At 48.1% G+C, this 16,543-nt stretch overlaps 8 protein-coding genes across 8 annotated transcripts; 4 read left to right on the top strand and 4 right to left on the bottom strand.

Annotated features, from left to right (window-relative positions):
• Positions 1-439: 439 nt before the first annotated feature.
• Positions 440-1,201, bottom strand: ERG2 (C-8 sterol isomerase). Its single transcript, XM_020207347.1, has one exon. It carries the CDS (start codon positions 1,189-1,191, stop codon positions 535-537), a length of 657 nt encoding a protein of 218 aa, XP_020065881.1. The 5' UTR covers positions 1,192-1,201; the 3' UTR covers positions 440-534.
• Positions 1,202-2,188: 987 nt separating this feature from the next.
• CANTADRAFT_25174 (uncharacterized protein) lies at positions 2,189-2,608 on the top strand. Its single transcript, XM_020207348.1, has one exon. It carries the CDS (start codon positions 2,242-2,244, stop codon positions 2,524-2,526), a length of 285 nt encoding a protein of 94 aa, XP_020065882.1. The 5' UTR covers positions 2,189-2,241; the 3' UTR covers positions 2,527-2,608.
• A 530-nt stretch (positions 2,609-3,138) lies between these two features.
• CANTADRAFT_25175 (uncharacterized protein) lies at positions 3,139-3,328 on the top strand. The gene has a single exon (XM_020207349.1). It carries the CDS (start codon positions 3,143-3,145, stop codon positions 3,305-3,307), a length of 165 nt encoding a protein of 54 aa, XP_020065883.1. The 5' UTR covers positions 3,139-3,142; the 3' UTR covers positions 3,308-3,328.
• A 1,900-nt stretch (positions 3,329-5,228) lies between these two features.
• Positions 5,229-6,887, top strand: CANTADRAFT_47309 (uncharacterized protein; the record flags this gene model as incomplete). The annotated part of the gene is made up of 1 exon (XM_020209447.1): positions 5,229-6,887. One exon carries the CDS (start codon positions 5,229-5,231, stop codon positions 6,885-6,887), a length of 1,659 nt encoding a protein of 552 aa, XP_020065884.1.
• A 1,368-nt stretch (positions 6,888-8,255) lies between these two features.
• On the bottom strand, positions 8,256-9,395 carry CANTADRAFT_4768 (uncharacterized protein; the record flags this gene model as incomplete). The annotated part of the gene is made up of 1 exon (XM_020209489.1): positions 8,256-9,395. One exon carries the CDS (start codon positions 9,393-9,395, stop codon positions 8,256-8,258), a length of 1,140 nt encoding a protein of 379 aa, XP_020065885.1.
• A 2,933-nt stretch (positions 9,396-12,328) lies between these two features.
• Positions 12,329-12,577, bottom strand: CANTADRAFT_88674 (uncharacterized protein; the record flags this gene model as incomplete). Its single annotated transcript, XM_020211477.1, has 1 exon — positions 12,329-12,577. One exon carries the CDS (start codon positions 12,575-12,577, stop codon positions 12,329-12,331), a length of 249 nt encoding a protein of 82 aa, XP_020065886.1.
• Positions 12,578-14,005: 1,428 nt separating this feature from the next.
• On the top strand, positions 14,006-15,019 carry HGC1 (cyclin; the record flags this gene model as incomplete). The annotated part of the gene is made up of 1 exon (XM_020209561.1): positions 14,006-15,019. A coding segment is annotated over one exon (1,014 nt), but the record flags the coding sequence as incomplete, so codon positions are not given.
• A 717-nt stretch (positions 15,020-15,736) lies between these two features.
• Positions 15,737-16,416, bottom strand: CANTADRAFT_171318 (uncharacterized protein). The gene has a single exon (XM_020206358.1). It carries the CDS (start codon positions 16,225-16,227, stop codon positions 15,823-15,825), a length of 405 nt encoding a protein of 134 aa, XP_020065888.1. The 5' UTR covers positions 16,228-16,416; the 3' UTR covers positions 15,737-15,822.
• Between the last annotated feature and the right edge of the window lie 127 nt (positions 16,417-16,543).

Consider the following 16,543-nt stretch of genomic DNA (forward strand, 5'->3'; position numbering starts at 1 on the left):
CCCATTTTGCACCCATCTTGCTTGGGGCTTTTACACCCGTGGGGACGAAGTGGATGCTCCAGAACTGGTGGGAGGGTTGGTAATCAACTGAATTTACATTAGAATAAAAAACTTGCTGTCATTTAGTGAAGAATTTGGCCATATTTTCACTCCAAGAATAAACCTCTCCTTCAAACCGTGGGAAAGCAGTAATAATTCGTAGCCAACATCGATCAGGCAGTTCGCTCGCCCCCCTGGGTGGCTTAGATACCAATCGTGGCTTTGAACTCCGGCAAGCACTTCACAACTTAGCTTTTTTCACTTCCGCTCTTACACTATTTTTGATGGTTCATTTCTACCATTAGTCGCAACAAAAGTGCTTCTACTCGTCCAGAACTCAACAATTCCATTCTCGTGCTTCTATTCTGTCATTGTTCACGATTTCTACACTGCCGTTTTCCTCAATTTCTACACTGGTTATTACTGGTCTCTATTGATAGCTATATTGGCTATTTTCTATTCAGTCTATAGGCTTCAATGGCGTAGCACCTCAGTCTACAACTTACCTGCAAGCAAGTTCAAGATCATGTCCTTACCAGTCAACCAGATGGTCTTGGAGAGAGAGATGTAGTCCAAGGTCGAGCAGATACTGTCCAAGAATCCGAAAGGCAACATGGCTGGGATCCATCCCTGGGCCAACTCCAACGCTAATGCGCCTCTAGGCATGCTGTACTGCTTGAGGTCACCCTTTTGCAAGTGGTGCTGGTCTCCTGGAAGGTAGATCTCTGGGCTAGTAGCGCCGGCAAGTGCAGCAGTCTGCTCTCCGGTCAAAATAGTGAAGTAGTCGTCGGCGAAATGGATCCCTGTGTGGCCCTCAGTACCCACGGGAGTGGCAAAGAAGATCAAGTACTCGGTGATGGAGGCATGCATGATGAACATGGTTCCCATGGCACCTCCAGCGTTGTTCATGACCCAGTCGTCAAAGTTGAGGTCGTTGATACGAACGTGAGGATAAGCAGCCTGGATCTTTGGTGTCAATTCAACCATAATGGCAGTGGCATTGCCGTCTGGATGGTTGGCAATCACTTCTCTGGAGAGCTCTTGCAACACCACCTTGTCGAACACATACACGGAGGGAAGCCAGTGGTGGAAAAGGTAGTTGAAGGCAGCGTAGATGGCCAACGGAAGGACGGTATAGTAGAAGAGCTTCATGGGGCAGTCTGGCGTGGTATTTTGGTTCTTCGGGCCGCTATTAAATGATTTTCACTGTCGTATACAGGTCACGTGAGCTGATCGTTTCTCGTATAAGCATTTTTGGCACTATCTATACCACACAGGGGGTAGGAAGCCTCCGCGGGGCTTAAAGAGGACGGGCTCGTTCCGGTGCTTCATATTGCCCTTTTCTTGGTCCTGTTTCACTCCAAGGAAGCCGAGCATTACGCAAAAATAGCAGTACGAAAGCTGAAATTACACTTTGGAACACAGCAAGGCGTACAATTTACCCCCGGCCAGATACCAATACGATCAACTGCCAATCTCCAAGTATAGGTCTGTTTCCAAACGTCTTTCCTGTGGGTGTAAATCCCGGTCACGTGTCATTGGGTCACCTGACCCGATCTCAATCTCAAATTCCTGGCCGGCTATATTACCCTTTCCACCCCACACACCATGACAATGCCTTCTACAGTTTCCGAAGGTGGTTCCGCTGCTGAATTCAACCAGGCCCTTCGTGAAATTGAGGCCGCTCTAGAAACGCCTTCCCAGCACCACACATTGGCGACTAAATTCAAGCATCTACAATCCCTTCCAGATTATAAATCAGCCATTGGAAACAATTCTCCATCGTTTCTAGCTCAGCGGATCACATATCATGATCTTTACACAGACTACCAATATCTTGTCGAGAACCTCGATTACAATAAGTTCGGAGACCTCATAAACAAGAAGATATTGCTCTTCAACGGGATACCCACCAACCAGCAAGGCGAATTGGGCCGTCGTCTCAACTACAAGATCGTCCAGTTGCTCATAATATCCAGTCTGGACTACAGGAGGTACAACGTGTTGGTTTACTTGAAGCAGAATCTTCCCGAAGACCTTGATTCGACCACCAAGAACATTTATGACTTGATATCGGCTCAGAGATTGGTGCCTGTGGACCTCCTCGAGCACTTTCTTAAATCTAGGGCAGATTCCCTCAACTCTGGGTACCGCCAGTTGTTCAGCGAGTGCTTGGAGTATGATAGGGTATTGGAAAACTGGATGGAGAACAACTTGATGCTGTTATCCAAATACTACAGAAGTGTGAGAATATCAAAGATCTACGACATTTTCCGCCTCCCACCACATCTACAGGTAGAAGAGATCTTGGTGAGCATGATTGTGGGGAACAAGTTGCCTTATGGAACCAGAATAGATCAATTGAAAGGAGTGTTGGTCTTTGGCAAGGAAGAAAAGATAGCTGACGAGGGCATCAATCGCGACATCAAGATGGTAGCCAAGTTGTTGAACGAGGTTTGCTCCCACATAGAATCCAGAACTGTGTAGTTATTCCATGCTTATTTACAAGCTGAATCACTGAGGTACACGAAGTTTGGGTCATATGGACCCAGGACACAACTCAAGCCTAGAGGAAAGATAACTGGAAGGAATACCGGTTGTTGGTTAGACTGGAAATGAATTCAATCAATCTACCTGGTAACCAAATTATAATCACTCAGGGCCAGCGAAATGGCACCACTGGTTTCAAGCTAATCATGCAAAACGAGGGAGCGACTTGGTTGTTCTAGTTTTGGAATGGATTTATTGCAGACTTTTTAGTGATTATTTTACTCATTTTCGTTTTGGTCAATGAACTATTACGGCTACAGAACCTGTCAGAAAAATACTTCTACTTTGGGTGCATTATGAGAGCATCATTACCAACGATACTTGGTTGGTCTTGTGCTTTCAATCCGTTTCCAGAATGTATTGGTCAAGAAAGAATTCAACTGGTTTTATTGCATAGATTCCAATACTCTTCTAATAAAAAACTCCCAATCTGCATTGCTGGAATCCCTGTTTTAACTGTGAGTATTAATTTTGCTTGAGTGAACAGATCTAATGATCTTCACCGAACAAAAGTTCACGAATTCTTTCCTTGGTCCCAAATGAATAAGTGGTTATGCTAAGTCGCCACTATAACTTTTGCCAATACCAGAGTCTTAGTGTACGCAATCAACTCACCAATACTATAAGAGTATTCTTACCACAACTACTTTTTTACACGGTTCCCCGATTGGCTAGCCCTGTGGATCTAATAGGAGAGGGAGTTCAAGAAATAAATTGATGATAGCAAGTTTCTCGAGAAGAAAACTTTGTGTGCTTTTCCTTACATATTCAAGTTCAATGCTTTGCCACCCATGTAGTTATTCGCTCCTAGGGTGCTTTAAAAAATGGACACTGTATATTCTAGTCTAAACTAAATATTCTAAAATTGAAGTACAGTCTGTGTCGAAATTCACCTCGAAGCCAGGAATAAAACCAGTATTATGTTCAATTTCTCAGAACCTGAAGACCTATTTTTAGTTTTCTGGTGATCGACACTGAGAATAACCTTCTTTTCTGCTTCAGGAGCTTCGTACTGCATGGCGTTTTTGCAACCGCCTCAGGCCTAACTGGAAGTGAAGGAGGCTCAATCCTTCACTAGCAGGACGACATTCTTGAATAGACAGTTGCAAGCAATACTGTTTTTAGCAGAGAATGATCCACTAGGGTATACATACAGTCGAGTTATTATTGCCGAAAACGGATGAAGGACAGGAGGAGAAACAAATCTAAGAACTTTTAATTCCTTGATGGGCCCGGTGTTCCCAGTTCTTGCCCATTGCAATCAGGATCAACTGATTATTTGCTACAACCCCCAAGCCAATACAGAATGTTTTAGGCCAATCATTCTGAAACAAAAACTTCGAAATAATGCAATTACTGCTGGTTACTAGAAACACCAGTATGAGGTATATATCACGAATTCCAGAGGATGGATAAAGGCCATTTCACATTTTTCTGGATGTAAATGATCCTGCCATTATTATCTACTTTCTCGTGTCAATTCAGCCACTTATTAACAATCATACCTGAAACAACACCATCAGTAAAACGACGAAAATAGGCTGACACTTGGTGGCTCTGATTAATATTTGCTATGTTGTTAGCTTCGTTTAGTGACAACAACATTGTATAATCCTGGTGTGGAGCACGCACAACGATAGCAGTGCCATGATTACTGGTCCGCTACACCTCCACATTAGAATATTAACCCAAAATTCCGTGCTACGATCTCTTTGAAAAGAGGTGATGCGTTCACGCCAACTGCGGGAGGGTCTCCCCCACCGCCTCCACAGATAGCGAATTTAGTAAATAAAGTCACCCTAGACGATTATTTGACCCTAGCGGAATTTAGTGAGCTTCATTATGCTCACACTGGAACTTCACAGTCCGTAATCTCCGCCTCTGTTGCGGAGACTCATCGGAGGGGACGGTGGGCATGACGTGAAAATCCATACTCCACCACTGTGGAACCGCCTTGGCCACCGTCCCGTCCCCTCTGGCACCACCAATTCCACCCCCCGCCTGGCCTTTGTTCGGGTCCCAGGAGCCGATCACGTGGAGTGCTCACAACCAATTCCAGATCAGGCTAATCGCAACCAAAGCCATGTCGTCCGACAACAACACAACGTGGCCAGCGGGCTGGGGCAGTTGCCCCTGGGTGGTGAGGTAAACATCCGTACTTCAGCCTCGCTGTCAAAAGCTAGCTTTCCCGTAGCCTTCCCGTAGCTTTCCCGTAGATTTCCCGTGGATTTCCCGTAGATTTCCCCTAGCTTCCCTGATGTCGCGCCAGAGTGGCTCGCCCCGCAATTGTCGGCAATCTCGTATTTTGCCGGAGCGATTCCGCGCTCCACCACAGCCATTCTTCCAGTACCACCAGCGCCAGTACTCGCCAGGCAGTCCTTCCAGTGCCTCCCGCCGCCTCCCAGGGCCTCCCACTATCTCCCGTTTCACCACAATTGCCGTTGTTTGCTCCTCGGCCCCAATCGGCACGTTTGCCCCGATATTCCCTCGCGATAACCCCGAACGTTGCCTGGAACACCGCGTGGCTTATCTGCGTGATTTTGGTTGCGACATAAACATATAAAGCATCGCATTTCCTTGCTGCCAATTCCACTTCTGCTCCACAACTCTTCTTCTGCCCCCTCGCCGCCTCTTCTGCCATGACCAGATCCGAAACCTCGCCGTTCTTGGCCCCTCGACGGAGCTACAACTCGTTTTCCGACATCGACGAGTCCGATATCGTGTCGTATGTGCTGCAAAGAAGAGCCTCCATGGCGTCTATGGCCAGAGACAACGTCCCCTACACGTTTGCCGCAGCCAACCCCGTGGTGCCGCAGGACTTGACCCGTACCCGCTCCCATGCCTCCATGGTGACCAGCCACACGCTTGATGTGTCGGATATCTTGTCTGCTCACTCGGTTAGACCCGAGCCAGAAACAGACGTCTCCACCGAGGTCCAGGCGCTCTTGGGGTACTCGTTTCCGTTGATCCTCACCTTCTTGTTGAAGTACTCGTTCACGGTGGCGTCGGTGTTCTCGGTGGGCCGCTTGGGACTGAAGGAGCTTGCAGCCGTCTCCTTGAGCACCATGACAGCCAATATCTCGGGCTACGCCATCATCCAGGGGGTGTCCACCTGCCTCGACACCCTCTGCGCCCAGGCATACGGACGCAAGGACTACCGCATGGTGGGGGTGCACGCCATCCGGTGCAGCTACTTCTTGTTGCTCTTGTTTGTGCCCATGTTCGTGTTGTGGGTGTTTGGCGCCACCCCCATCTTGATCGCCATCTGTGGCCACGACAAGGCCGAGTTGTGCCAGTTGGCGGGTGACTACTTGCGGGTGTTGAGTTTCGGGATCCCTGGCTTCATTTTGTTCGAGGTGGCCACCCATTTCTTGCAGTGCCAGAACATCTTCCACGCGTCCACCTACGTGCTTGCCTTCTGCGCTCCCTTGAACGCCTTTCTCAACTACTTCTTGGTGTGGGATAAAACCTACGGCTTGGGCTTTATTGGAGCTCCATTGTCCGTGGCCATCACCGACTGGGTCATGTGTTTCATGATTTTTGCATACATCTTCTGGGTCAAAGGCTACGAATGCTGGCCCAAGGAGTCGGTTTTCCACGCCATATTCTTCAGAAACTGGTCCAAGATGATCAACTTGTCGGTTCCAGGTGTGTTGATGGTGGAAGCCGAATGGTTGGCTTTTGAGATTATCACCTTCACGGCTGCGTCCTTCGGAACCGATGTGTTGGCGGCCCAATCCATCGTCACCACCACCTGTGCCTTGATGTACCAAATTCCGCTCGCATTTTCGGTGACTATCTCCACCAGAGTGGCCTGGTACATTGGAGCAGCCTCGAAAAGAGCAGCCATCACGGCCACAAGGTCGTCTATCATGTGCTCGTTGACCCTTGGGCTGATGACGGGTATATTTCTCTTTGCATTCAGACGTCCGCTCGCGTCGTTGTACACCAACGACCAGAGTGTGATTGATTTTGCAGCTAAGGTGCTTGTGGTAGCATCGATCTACCAGTTAAACGAGTTCTTGAGCTGTGCTTCGGGGGGTGTTTTGCGAGGACAGGGAAGACAGAAAATCGGGGGGTACATGAACTTGTTCAGCTACTACTTCCTTGCATTGCCTAGTGCGTTCATCTTTGCATTTTACTTCAAATTGGAGTTGATTGGTTTATGGTTGGGAATGATAATAGCACTCGTGGTCACCTCTACATTACAGTTATACTTTGTTGTCACCAGTGACTGGGACTATATTATCACACAATCGATCAACGAAGCGATTCTTGACGAGAACAATATCAGCTGAGGCTAAAAATCACGACTACTACACGAGGCTTAGGTGGAACAGTCGGATGCTACCGAACACAACCCCGTCTATACCCATGAGCACCCATTGGGATGCAACCAGCATGTGTTGGGCCCGTCATCGCGGATCCACCAGTGTTTGGAACTAATTTAAGACCAACAATTTTTGCCATGTTACATTATTTAGCCCTCCATGAATGGTACACACTTCGACGAGCCAATGGACCTGCCCAGCGCCCCAAAAGTGGCAAGGTCCGCCAGTGTAAGTTTATCTTGTAAATTAAGGTGTGTGCTATTTGCGGCCACTGCATTGAGTGTTGTTGTTTCACCTTGCATTAAGTTTGCGGCAACCCGAACTAAGTTTGTTCTTGATCATGGCTTGGGATCGGAGAAATGACCTTCTGGGCAACCAGCAAGTCCACTAATCAATTGTTTGGCATCGTGTGCCGCCAAACAATCAACTTTAAGACGCTGGACTGCTAAATCGGCGATGTAGCAACCTGTGCACGGATATCAGCAACTCGGGATCAACACCTGTTGTTTCCCTGCAATGCAAACTGCGGTACACAACCCACATCTGTGGTTTAAACGAGACACGCACCAGCTCTTGTTTTAAGACAGGTGCTTCATGCTGGTGCTACTATTGCAGCATGCACCACTCCCAATGGGAACAACACGTGACCTCCCCCGATGAGACAGGTTTCCACCACCTATTCCAACCCATGCAGCCCTGTTCTCGAAGACCTGGTACATGGAGCCCTGGAGATCGGTTGTTGGACAATCCAGGCACACCAGTGCCTATTCGCCCAAGGTCCCCTAAAAACGCAATAAACCAATCATCTGCTGAATTTTTAAAACCAGTGCATTGACGCCTTATGCAAAGCGCATCCACTGCCATGCACATGTATGCGAACCCACACCTTTTACGAACCGTACACGTCAGAACCAAGGGCGAGCGCATTCGTTTATCCAGAGATGGACTGCATCACCTCGTATCGCTCTAGAACACCAGGACACGCCATGGCCTGCAGGTGAGCCTTGATCCCGCAAATCTCGCCGGCTAATTCTCCGATCATCGCATAAACACTGCAGTTAGCCTCCAAAACCCGGACAAAGCCTAAATAATAGTGAAAGACTCAATCACCAAGTGGTGTATCCGCAACTGGGGCACCTTCTCGCAAAAATCAGCTGATATATTTATGTCAGATGATCATCTCAACGGATATTATTTCAAGGCTCAAACTCACCGAATTAGACTTCAGCCTTTCTAGAGCCCTGCTGTCAATGTTTGTAATTGTAGACCTCCCGTACGCCTCGCCTAAACACCCAGCCTACCCTCCCAATCCCTGGACTATTCTTGACCATTCGTTTAGGGCTGTGTCGTGTCGCGGGTGCTATTTCGGTCCTGGAGGGTCGTCTCTAGCTCCTTGATCTTCGCATTTGCGGCCTCCAACTCACGCTTATACGACTCTATGATCGCATCCTTATTTTCCAAGCTCTCTAGCTCCTTCAACACGTTCACACAAATAAGCTTGATCGATTCCTGATTGCTAGTCGATTTGATCAATCGTATTTTTTCCTTCACCGTGAATGTGGAGCGATTGACCGATCGACGATCGGCAGTATTATTTCCAGCAGGGTCGTCGTGCCTGTGGTTCTTCCGCAACAGTCGGTATTTTAATATGAGCTTATAATATCCCTTGTATAGATCCTGAGAATTATGCAACTCTTTGAGGTACTCTTGTTTGAGAATGTGGTATTTTTGAAGCAAGTTGTTTGGGATGCTTTGTTCTTCCGTGGAGGCCATGTTCAAATCGACCAACGCATTCAATTGCGACAAGAACTCGTTCTGCAGGGTTATTTTCTCCATTGCTCGCTTGACATTAACATCCTCGACCTCACTACCTGCTGCAGATCGCAACTCATTCTCCACCTGTTGCTGGAGTTCTTCTATCTGGACGTTTATTTTCTCCGTGAACAACAGTGGATCCTTGGGGTTTGAGACAGACACGCGTTCGTTGGTTTGTTTGGTGCCCTTTCTCCCGCCAGACTGCCATGTTTCGTCCAGGAATCGGTTCTTTGGAGGACGGTGCTGGGAATGTAACGCAGTATACCCCCCGGATTTTGCGTCTCTCGGCGTTTCGAACTTGCCTGGATAGTCGCTGGGCAACGAGAACGCCGTGCTGTGTCGATCATCCGAGTAGCGGCTCATATGCTCACTGGTTCTGGTGAAGTTATCCATGATCATGTTGAAGTCGCGAGTGACTTCTTCGTCAGAGTCAAGATCGTCGTCGGAAAAGTCGATCACTGCTCTCGTGTTGTCCTTGTAGTCATATCTGGTGTATCTGGCGTCCGCATCACGCGAGATGGCCTCAATGGGGTTCAGAGGGCCACGGCTGGTTCCTCGAAGGCTGGTGTTCAGCGAGGGTAAGGTGTTGTTGTAGTCGATTGTGGGCTCGTTTCTGAGCGAGCCTGTGTCATCTCCCACGCCAAAGAAGTACTTCAACATTGCATCTTGTCACTTGCGAGTGGTGGGGTTGTTTGTTATCGGTATTGATGGAGTAGATCGAGATGATTATCGGAAGGTCTGCAGGTTGCACGCGTTGTGCAGGTTGAGGAGGTATACGCGGTTTGCGGGTTAGCCCATTAGCGGGTTACTCCGGATGCGAAATGGTTCCGGTCCGTGGTGGGGAGGCCAAGAGGCTAATCTACATGGCAAGCCGCTGGGGTCACGTCGGGTGCCCCACCATAGTTCACCACGGCAGCTCCGCCCCTTTGGTGCGGGAATCCACCTCCTGGTTGCAATCAGAGTAGAAGTCTGAATATTGCGATTATCACAATTAGGTTGAAAAATTGCCAAAATCAGTAGAAATCTCCAGCGCAGAAATTAATCTTGGAAGCTGGAGAAAATAGCTTGCAACGAGGCTTATTAGGAATTGTACCAATCCAAACGGGCCATTTGAAACAGACAACCATGGAGAGGCCCCAGAAATGTGTAGCACCACTACTGCTGGCCAATAAGCTCTGGGAGTCATCCCAGCAATAATGAATTGCTCACTCAAGGTCTGCATCCGCCCCAAATGTCCAGAAGGTGCCTCTTGACTAAACTTTGTCGAAGTAGTCTATTTTGCTTGCAAGGCATGTTCTCTACATCTTCAGTGCATGACGTTCGCTACCTCCAGGCGACGGGGAGGCACCGCACCGAAACCACCCGAACCGCAGTTACGAACCCGCTATTGGTCATAGCGGCTCGGCTCGAACGTACAGAGACACCCCCACCAGATGCCTCCGAGCATTCCATCCTCGCAAAAATTACTGGCAAGGCACATACCACCAAGACCATCCGTGGTTGGATGCGAGCGCAGTATAACATTCACAGCATACAAAAAATACTATTGTTGGAGCAAATCGGTGCGAGCTGGGGTGAAACGTGATAATAGCGACCTGGTCCTCGATTCGGAAATCTGTGCAAGGCCAGGGTGGAGGAACGCCGTTTGCTTCGCAACATGGGAGCCAAGCACCTGAGACCGATCAGACCAGCCTCGACATATTTCCAGAGGTTTGAGTTTAGACCTACATACAATAGACCCTCGGCACACCACCTGGTTTCACTGATTAGAGTAGCCAGCGCGGATCTGGCGTAGAGGTGCTGAAGGGTGCGTAAGACCACGGAAACGGCACGGATCGCCAGCTGGTTCGCCGAAATAGATGTAATTCACTAGGATATAATTTAAACCAACTACGAGTTTAGTCTTCCTGTCACCAGACCATACCTGGGGTGCTGCTGTGAGAATAGGGTTCATGCCCGCCATCCCTTGTCGCCGTGTGTCCCCCAAGATTGTTCTTTGTTTGCGTACAATCGCATTATTGCGGCCGAGGGTGATAATGTCCAGATTGCCTGGACAATTAATGGCGGAGGAGTGGCTAGTTTGGGATGGAAATCAAACAGAGTACAAATGGCATTTAGGGATTTAAAGATGGTCGAAGCTATTTGTGACCCTTCAGTCTAGAACAGATATTTAATTAATATTAGTTAAATTTAGCCCAACTGGCGACTAGTGCATACACGGTCACATGTAGGTACCCGGAGGCGGCAGACCCCTAGGTATCTGGCTAGCTGGGGGGAGGGCTGTGACATACCACTAAGGCTGTGGGCCCAGAGGTCGGGGTAGCTCCAGCATAGAAGCGCTCTTATGCGTAATTAGGGTTTGGAAGCAGCATTCTGTTAAGCCAGGATCCCAGCCAGCTGTCTAACGCGAACCATAGCGCAGCGCAGGTTGCACTAATCCGAGAGGATGGTGGTCCCCATCAAAAAATAAACTGCATACAGCTGCACCTGAACCTATCTAGATAGGTGATTCCCTACAGAGTACGCGGGAGACCTCCCTGAGCCGAGGCGAGTTGGCAGGCGAAGCTGTGAGTGTAGGAGAAAAGGCATGAGTTTGTGCATTGGGATGGGGCCATCATGGGAAGTCGAGGAGGAGAGAGGAAACCGAAGACAACGGTGGAAATGCCTAATGAGAACAATGGTAAACATTCAACGGCCAACCTCCACTGCGAATCGCCCCACCATGCTTATCACATAGGTAGGTAGAATGTAGGAGGTCCCTAGACGAGCATTTAAAACATAACATTATAAACCTTAAAGCTATCGCCAATAGTCTGACGAAAGTAAATGCTGCGTTGTGGGCGGCTTTGTGGACATAATTTTCGCACCGGAATTAACTTAAGCAGCTGTCAGGGGTAGCCGAGACTGAGAAAATAAATATCTCGACAATCAGGCGCATAAAAGCGTATTACCGATTCGGTAAAAACCAATCTACATCAGCACTTCGCCTTTTTATTGTTAAAATATTGCCGAAAACAACTATCGTAGATGTCCGCTTACGAGGGGTGTTGTATGGATCTGGATGGAAATTGGCCCGTCTAACTTTAAATGTCGAGAATGACCTCAGTGACCCTGGACCGTTTGGGCCAGCGACACCACCCACATGGAAGTATGGCCACTCTGTTCCCACCACCACTTCTAACCTTTTTGCGGGTGATTTCTAGAAGTAACTCGGTTTTAGTAGCCTGACCCTGCCTGCTGTAGTGTGACCTGGTGACTACACCAAAGATTTTCGGAAATAGCCTGGGATCGACATATTTAATTATAATTGTAAGGGCACACCTAGAGGGGCCAGGAAGCTATTCGTGTTCGAGAAGGCTTGTGAATATCTCCACATCCTCCACAACTATTGCTGACAAGGACTGGGATAATGGGTAGGCGTTCTCGCGATTGTAGACGCCTGGTCTAAGACGTTTTCTGGTGCTTCGGCGCTTCTCTATAGACATCTGACCCGTTGGGAAATGCCAATCCAACATTGAATGTAACATTCCGATCGCTGCACTCATGACATGCATGGGGCACATACCAGGGGAATGGCCATAATTGTTCCGCAACTAGTGGTTTATTGTCCGCATGGGACATACTGGAAGTGTCTGGTCCGTTCGGCGACCCACCAGTTCCCCAGGTTTGGCCAGTGCTTGGGAATTTGTAACGTTGCGCAATGCATTGCCTAGCATCGTAATGGATGGCATATCTTTAGCCAGCACCAGCATACCGGGGGATAAGCCTATTGTTACAGTCTGGACGGGTCCAACGGCACTTAGTCCAATGGCACTGGAACCAGCTGGGGCCGTAAAATCCATTTTCGCTGTGCATACTCTACTCTTACTCACACTCGCACCAGTGCATCTTCACCCACCACGGCCTCTCGAATCACAACCCATCTTCCCCGATTGTCGAGGCTACCGGCTGATCGACTTGACTAGCGAGGCTAGCGAGTGGTTCTGCTCGGGTAAACCTTCTCGTGGCCCCCAAACGGCGCTGGGTAGGGCTAGACGATGTTTGTAGCGAGCCCTGGACCAACGGCACACCAGGCACCACACGATCACGGGACTGGCACCACCGTCCAGCCGAGCACCTGGACGCGAGTCAATGTCGGCGTTTTGGGAACGGTGCCTTGACTAACTGGCGGATTTTCGCCAGTAGTTGCATTTTTCACCTGGCCAATTTCAAATCCGGACACTCAGAAAATCCGCACTAGACGAGATCATGTGGGGATGGTGATGCTGCACGGATAGACAGATGGCAGGAGCGAGGGGGCCGACAGACAGCGATGGGCATGACAACTGGCGTGAGTCCTGGCTAGGGGGGTGGAGACATGGGTGGGACGCGGTGGTAGCGAGGGGTGGTGCCGACGAAGGTGGGACCCTAGCTAGCACCGTGCTACCATTGTATGCCAAAAGCCGCCACGCAATTGCCTGGCGTCTCGCCTGGCTGTAGGGTACTCCTTAGTGCTTGATAATAATCGATTTTTCTCGTCTGGCGAGGCCTCCTTTTTTTTTCATCTCGAGGGGTCCGGATGGTTATCCTGGTAGTAAGGGTGAGCCGTCGAGGTGATTTAAAATACGGATGCGCAGTGGGTCTGGCGGGGTGCGAAAGCATAAACAATGCGCCTACCAACCGTGCCGGAGTCCTAACCACTGTTGTAGGCTGGTGATGGATACGGACCATCAAATTAGCATTTCGGCACTGGGTTTGATGTTTACACGCCATGAATTGTTAACTATTTTGTTTTATTTGGAAACAATCCGGACCTATTATTTATTTTTTCGTATTGGGGTCAAAAAAAAAAGGCCAACTCATCCAAAATAACCTTTAAGATATTATTTAAAAAGAATGCTAAAAAATATTTGCTGTACATTTCCCAGTATTGTTGTAGGTATCACCATAAAATTATAGTGGAAAAAGGGAATAGACGTAGGTTCTTGATCAAGTGTGCTTACACCCAAATATAGAGAGCTTATATTTATACATCAAAATCTCTGAACATTTCAAGTGCTTTTCAAATTTTTCACTCTCCACATTGCAACCACCATACTTGGAGTTGCCCATCAAGCAATTGTTGTCCCATACCTTCCTTAACCAACCCCGTCCTTCCTTAGCTAATGTTGAATATACCGAAGATGACCAAAGGGGTCAATCCTTTGACCCCCAACTCGTTCAAGACCCCTCCACACCACCTCAATCAAAACATAAGTCATAACTCCTCCTCCAGCCAATCCTCCAACTCCATGGCTGCCTCTACCCTGGCCCCTAAGTTCTTCCAGTACGAATACCCAACCCCATTGTACCAGAAGGAATTAGAAGTCCACCAACAATCATTGAATGAATACGACGAGGAAATCTACCAGGTAATGGTTGACATGCTCGAGTCCAACAAGCCCAACTTGGACTTGTACAAGCAACAGCCATACTTGACCTTCTCTATCAGACTCAAGCTCATAGACTTCTTGCTCAAAATGTCTATACGCTTGAAGATATTGCCATTTGTGTTCTTCAAGGCAGTCAAGATCTTTGACAGATACTGTTCCAAAAGAATCGTATTGTTGGACCAATCCCAGTTGATCATTACCACCTGCTTGTGGATTGCCTCCAAAATGCAGGGCGGAAACAACCACTTTGTCAACCTCAGCAACCTCGAAAAGTTGACCAGCATCAAGACCATCAATGACTTAGGTTATGGTTCTGGAGGCAAGTACTTGGGACCAACCGAAAGGTTCAGATTGCCCAAGTTGCACGAGTTGGTCAAGTTGTGTGGAGCCAAGTGCAAGTACGACCAAGGAATGTTCAAGCAAATGGAATTGCATGTGTTGACGACTTTGGACTGGTCCTTGAACGACCCTTCCATTGAGGAGTTTATTATTCAAAGTGATGAGTTCTCGATTGTCCCAGAGGTTGCCAACAATGCTGGCACCAGCTTAAACATCAACGAGATGTTCAAAATCAAGGAGTTCTTGAGTTATCTTTCGCTTTATTCCTTCGAATTGATTGACACTAACTTGATCGATCTTGGTAAGGTCATTCTTGACTTGATTAACGAAACCTTCAAGTTGAACATCGACAATACCAACTACCAACATATCTTGGCCCTTGACGGTGACATGCACCCTGAGATGGATATCAACAAATACAAATACATCAAGAAGAACGTCATCAAGTCGGTGTTGAACTCGTCTGACTTCATTCTCAAGCTTTTCAATTCCAAGGGATGTCAGTACTTGCACCAACAAATCCACTCGACATACAAAAGTCCTTATCCTTTAAGCTCTGCATCGATTGGTGCCCCTTCCAGCATTTGTACCCCAGGTACCCCCAGCATCAACCTTAACATGACTCCTAGAAAAAGGATGTCCCCAACATCATCTCCATACAACAATAACAACAACTCATCCCATAATTCATTCAATTCATTTAATTCACATAAAAAGTCCAGTCCCACGTCTTCATACAATCATTCATCTCATCAAATGAACACCCCTCCAGCTTCTTCTAGATCCATCCCTGCGCCACATCAATTATGTTCATCTTCTTATAAAAGTTTCAATTCTCCCATAACCTCTATTCCCAGCTCCAACCCTCCTGCCGTTCCTAATTCCAAGAACATCTATAAGCCGGTGTTTTTCCACAACTCGCCTAACCCAAGTTACACCTGTACCCGGTCGTTGTACAAACTCCCCAGCATTAGCACCAACCCGCATCAGCATAACAACTCCCTGGCAAGTCTCAACTCTTCGGCGAGTTCCAAAGCGGACAGCCAAGAGGAAGGAGGTGTTGGAGTAGCAGATATCTTTGAGTTTGACTACTCGAGAAAAGGAGGCATCAGCACCCCGTTGAGTGAAAACGAAAGTCCCATCTATTCTATGGCGAAACAGTGAATTCTGGTCCCAATTTCTCCGCCTAATGCAATGGCTGGAGCCACAGGACCAATTACAGCTGTTTACCTTCACGACTCTACACCTGCTAGCACGGTGCTCATGCTTTACTTCCCCTCGGTTGTCATTTAGTTTGCTTCATATTAATTCCTTTTCTGTTCGCTTCGTCGAAACGCTTATAGTTCATAATACACTGCATTTCCGAGGGAAATATTGTAGCTTCCAGAGCTGAAATTATTCGACAAGTTCAGCTTACTTCGTGTAGAATTGCCCAAGACTTCCACCAATGTTAGCCTGATAAATCTCTTAACAGCGCTTAAGTGGCCTTTGGTGCTACAATACCGGCAAAATCCCGAACTGGGCTCAACTGAGCCTATTGCGCCTGGCATGTATCCAGGACATTCCCAAGGTCGACTAGAGGCCCTTCTAACCGGTATTCCATGCAGCAGGGCATAGTAAATATCCGCCTCAAACGCAACTGAGCTGCTCCGTGGCTTATTCTTCCATAGCCTCAGATCCAGACCTCTGGAGCCTGGTCGAACCCACAACCACAGCACAATCGATGTAGTGCAACGCAACATTGTGCTAACACCCTCATAACCTTCGTCAATCCCCAATTGTTAACCTCGATCAATGTATCGGTTGGCTCTTGAAGCTAGACGCATGAGTCAGTGGGACCACAGCATGTGGGACCAGACGTAATTATGAACTTTGACGAAGCACTTGGTCCTGGTGCATCATGATGGTTTTGATAGGCATGGTACCGGTGGGCGCTCATGTCCAGATCTGCCCGCCGTGGACAGATCTTGCCTGTAGACTAGTTCCGTGGTGCATAGGACGTGTCGCCCACAGGAGCTGCTTGGGCATACCTTGCCTTATTGTCTATCATATTGTGTC

The sequence above is a fragment of the Suhomyces tanzawaensis genome, assembly GCF_001661415.1.
Source record: "Suhomyces tanzawaensis NRRL Y-17324 unplaced genomic scaffold CANTAscaffold_2, whole genome shotgun sequence".
Classification (NCBI taxonomy): domain Eukaryota; kingdom Fungi; phylum Ascomycota; class Pichiomycetes; order Serinales; family Debaryomycetaceae; genus Suhomyces; species Suhomyces tanzawaensis.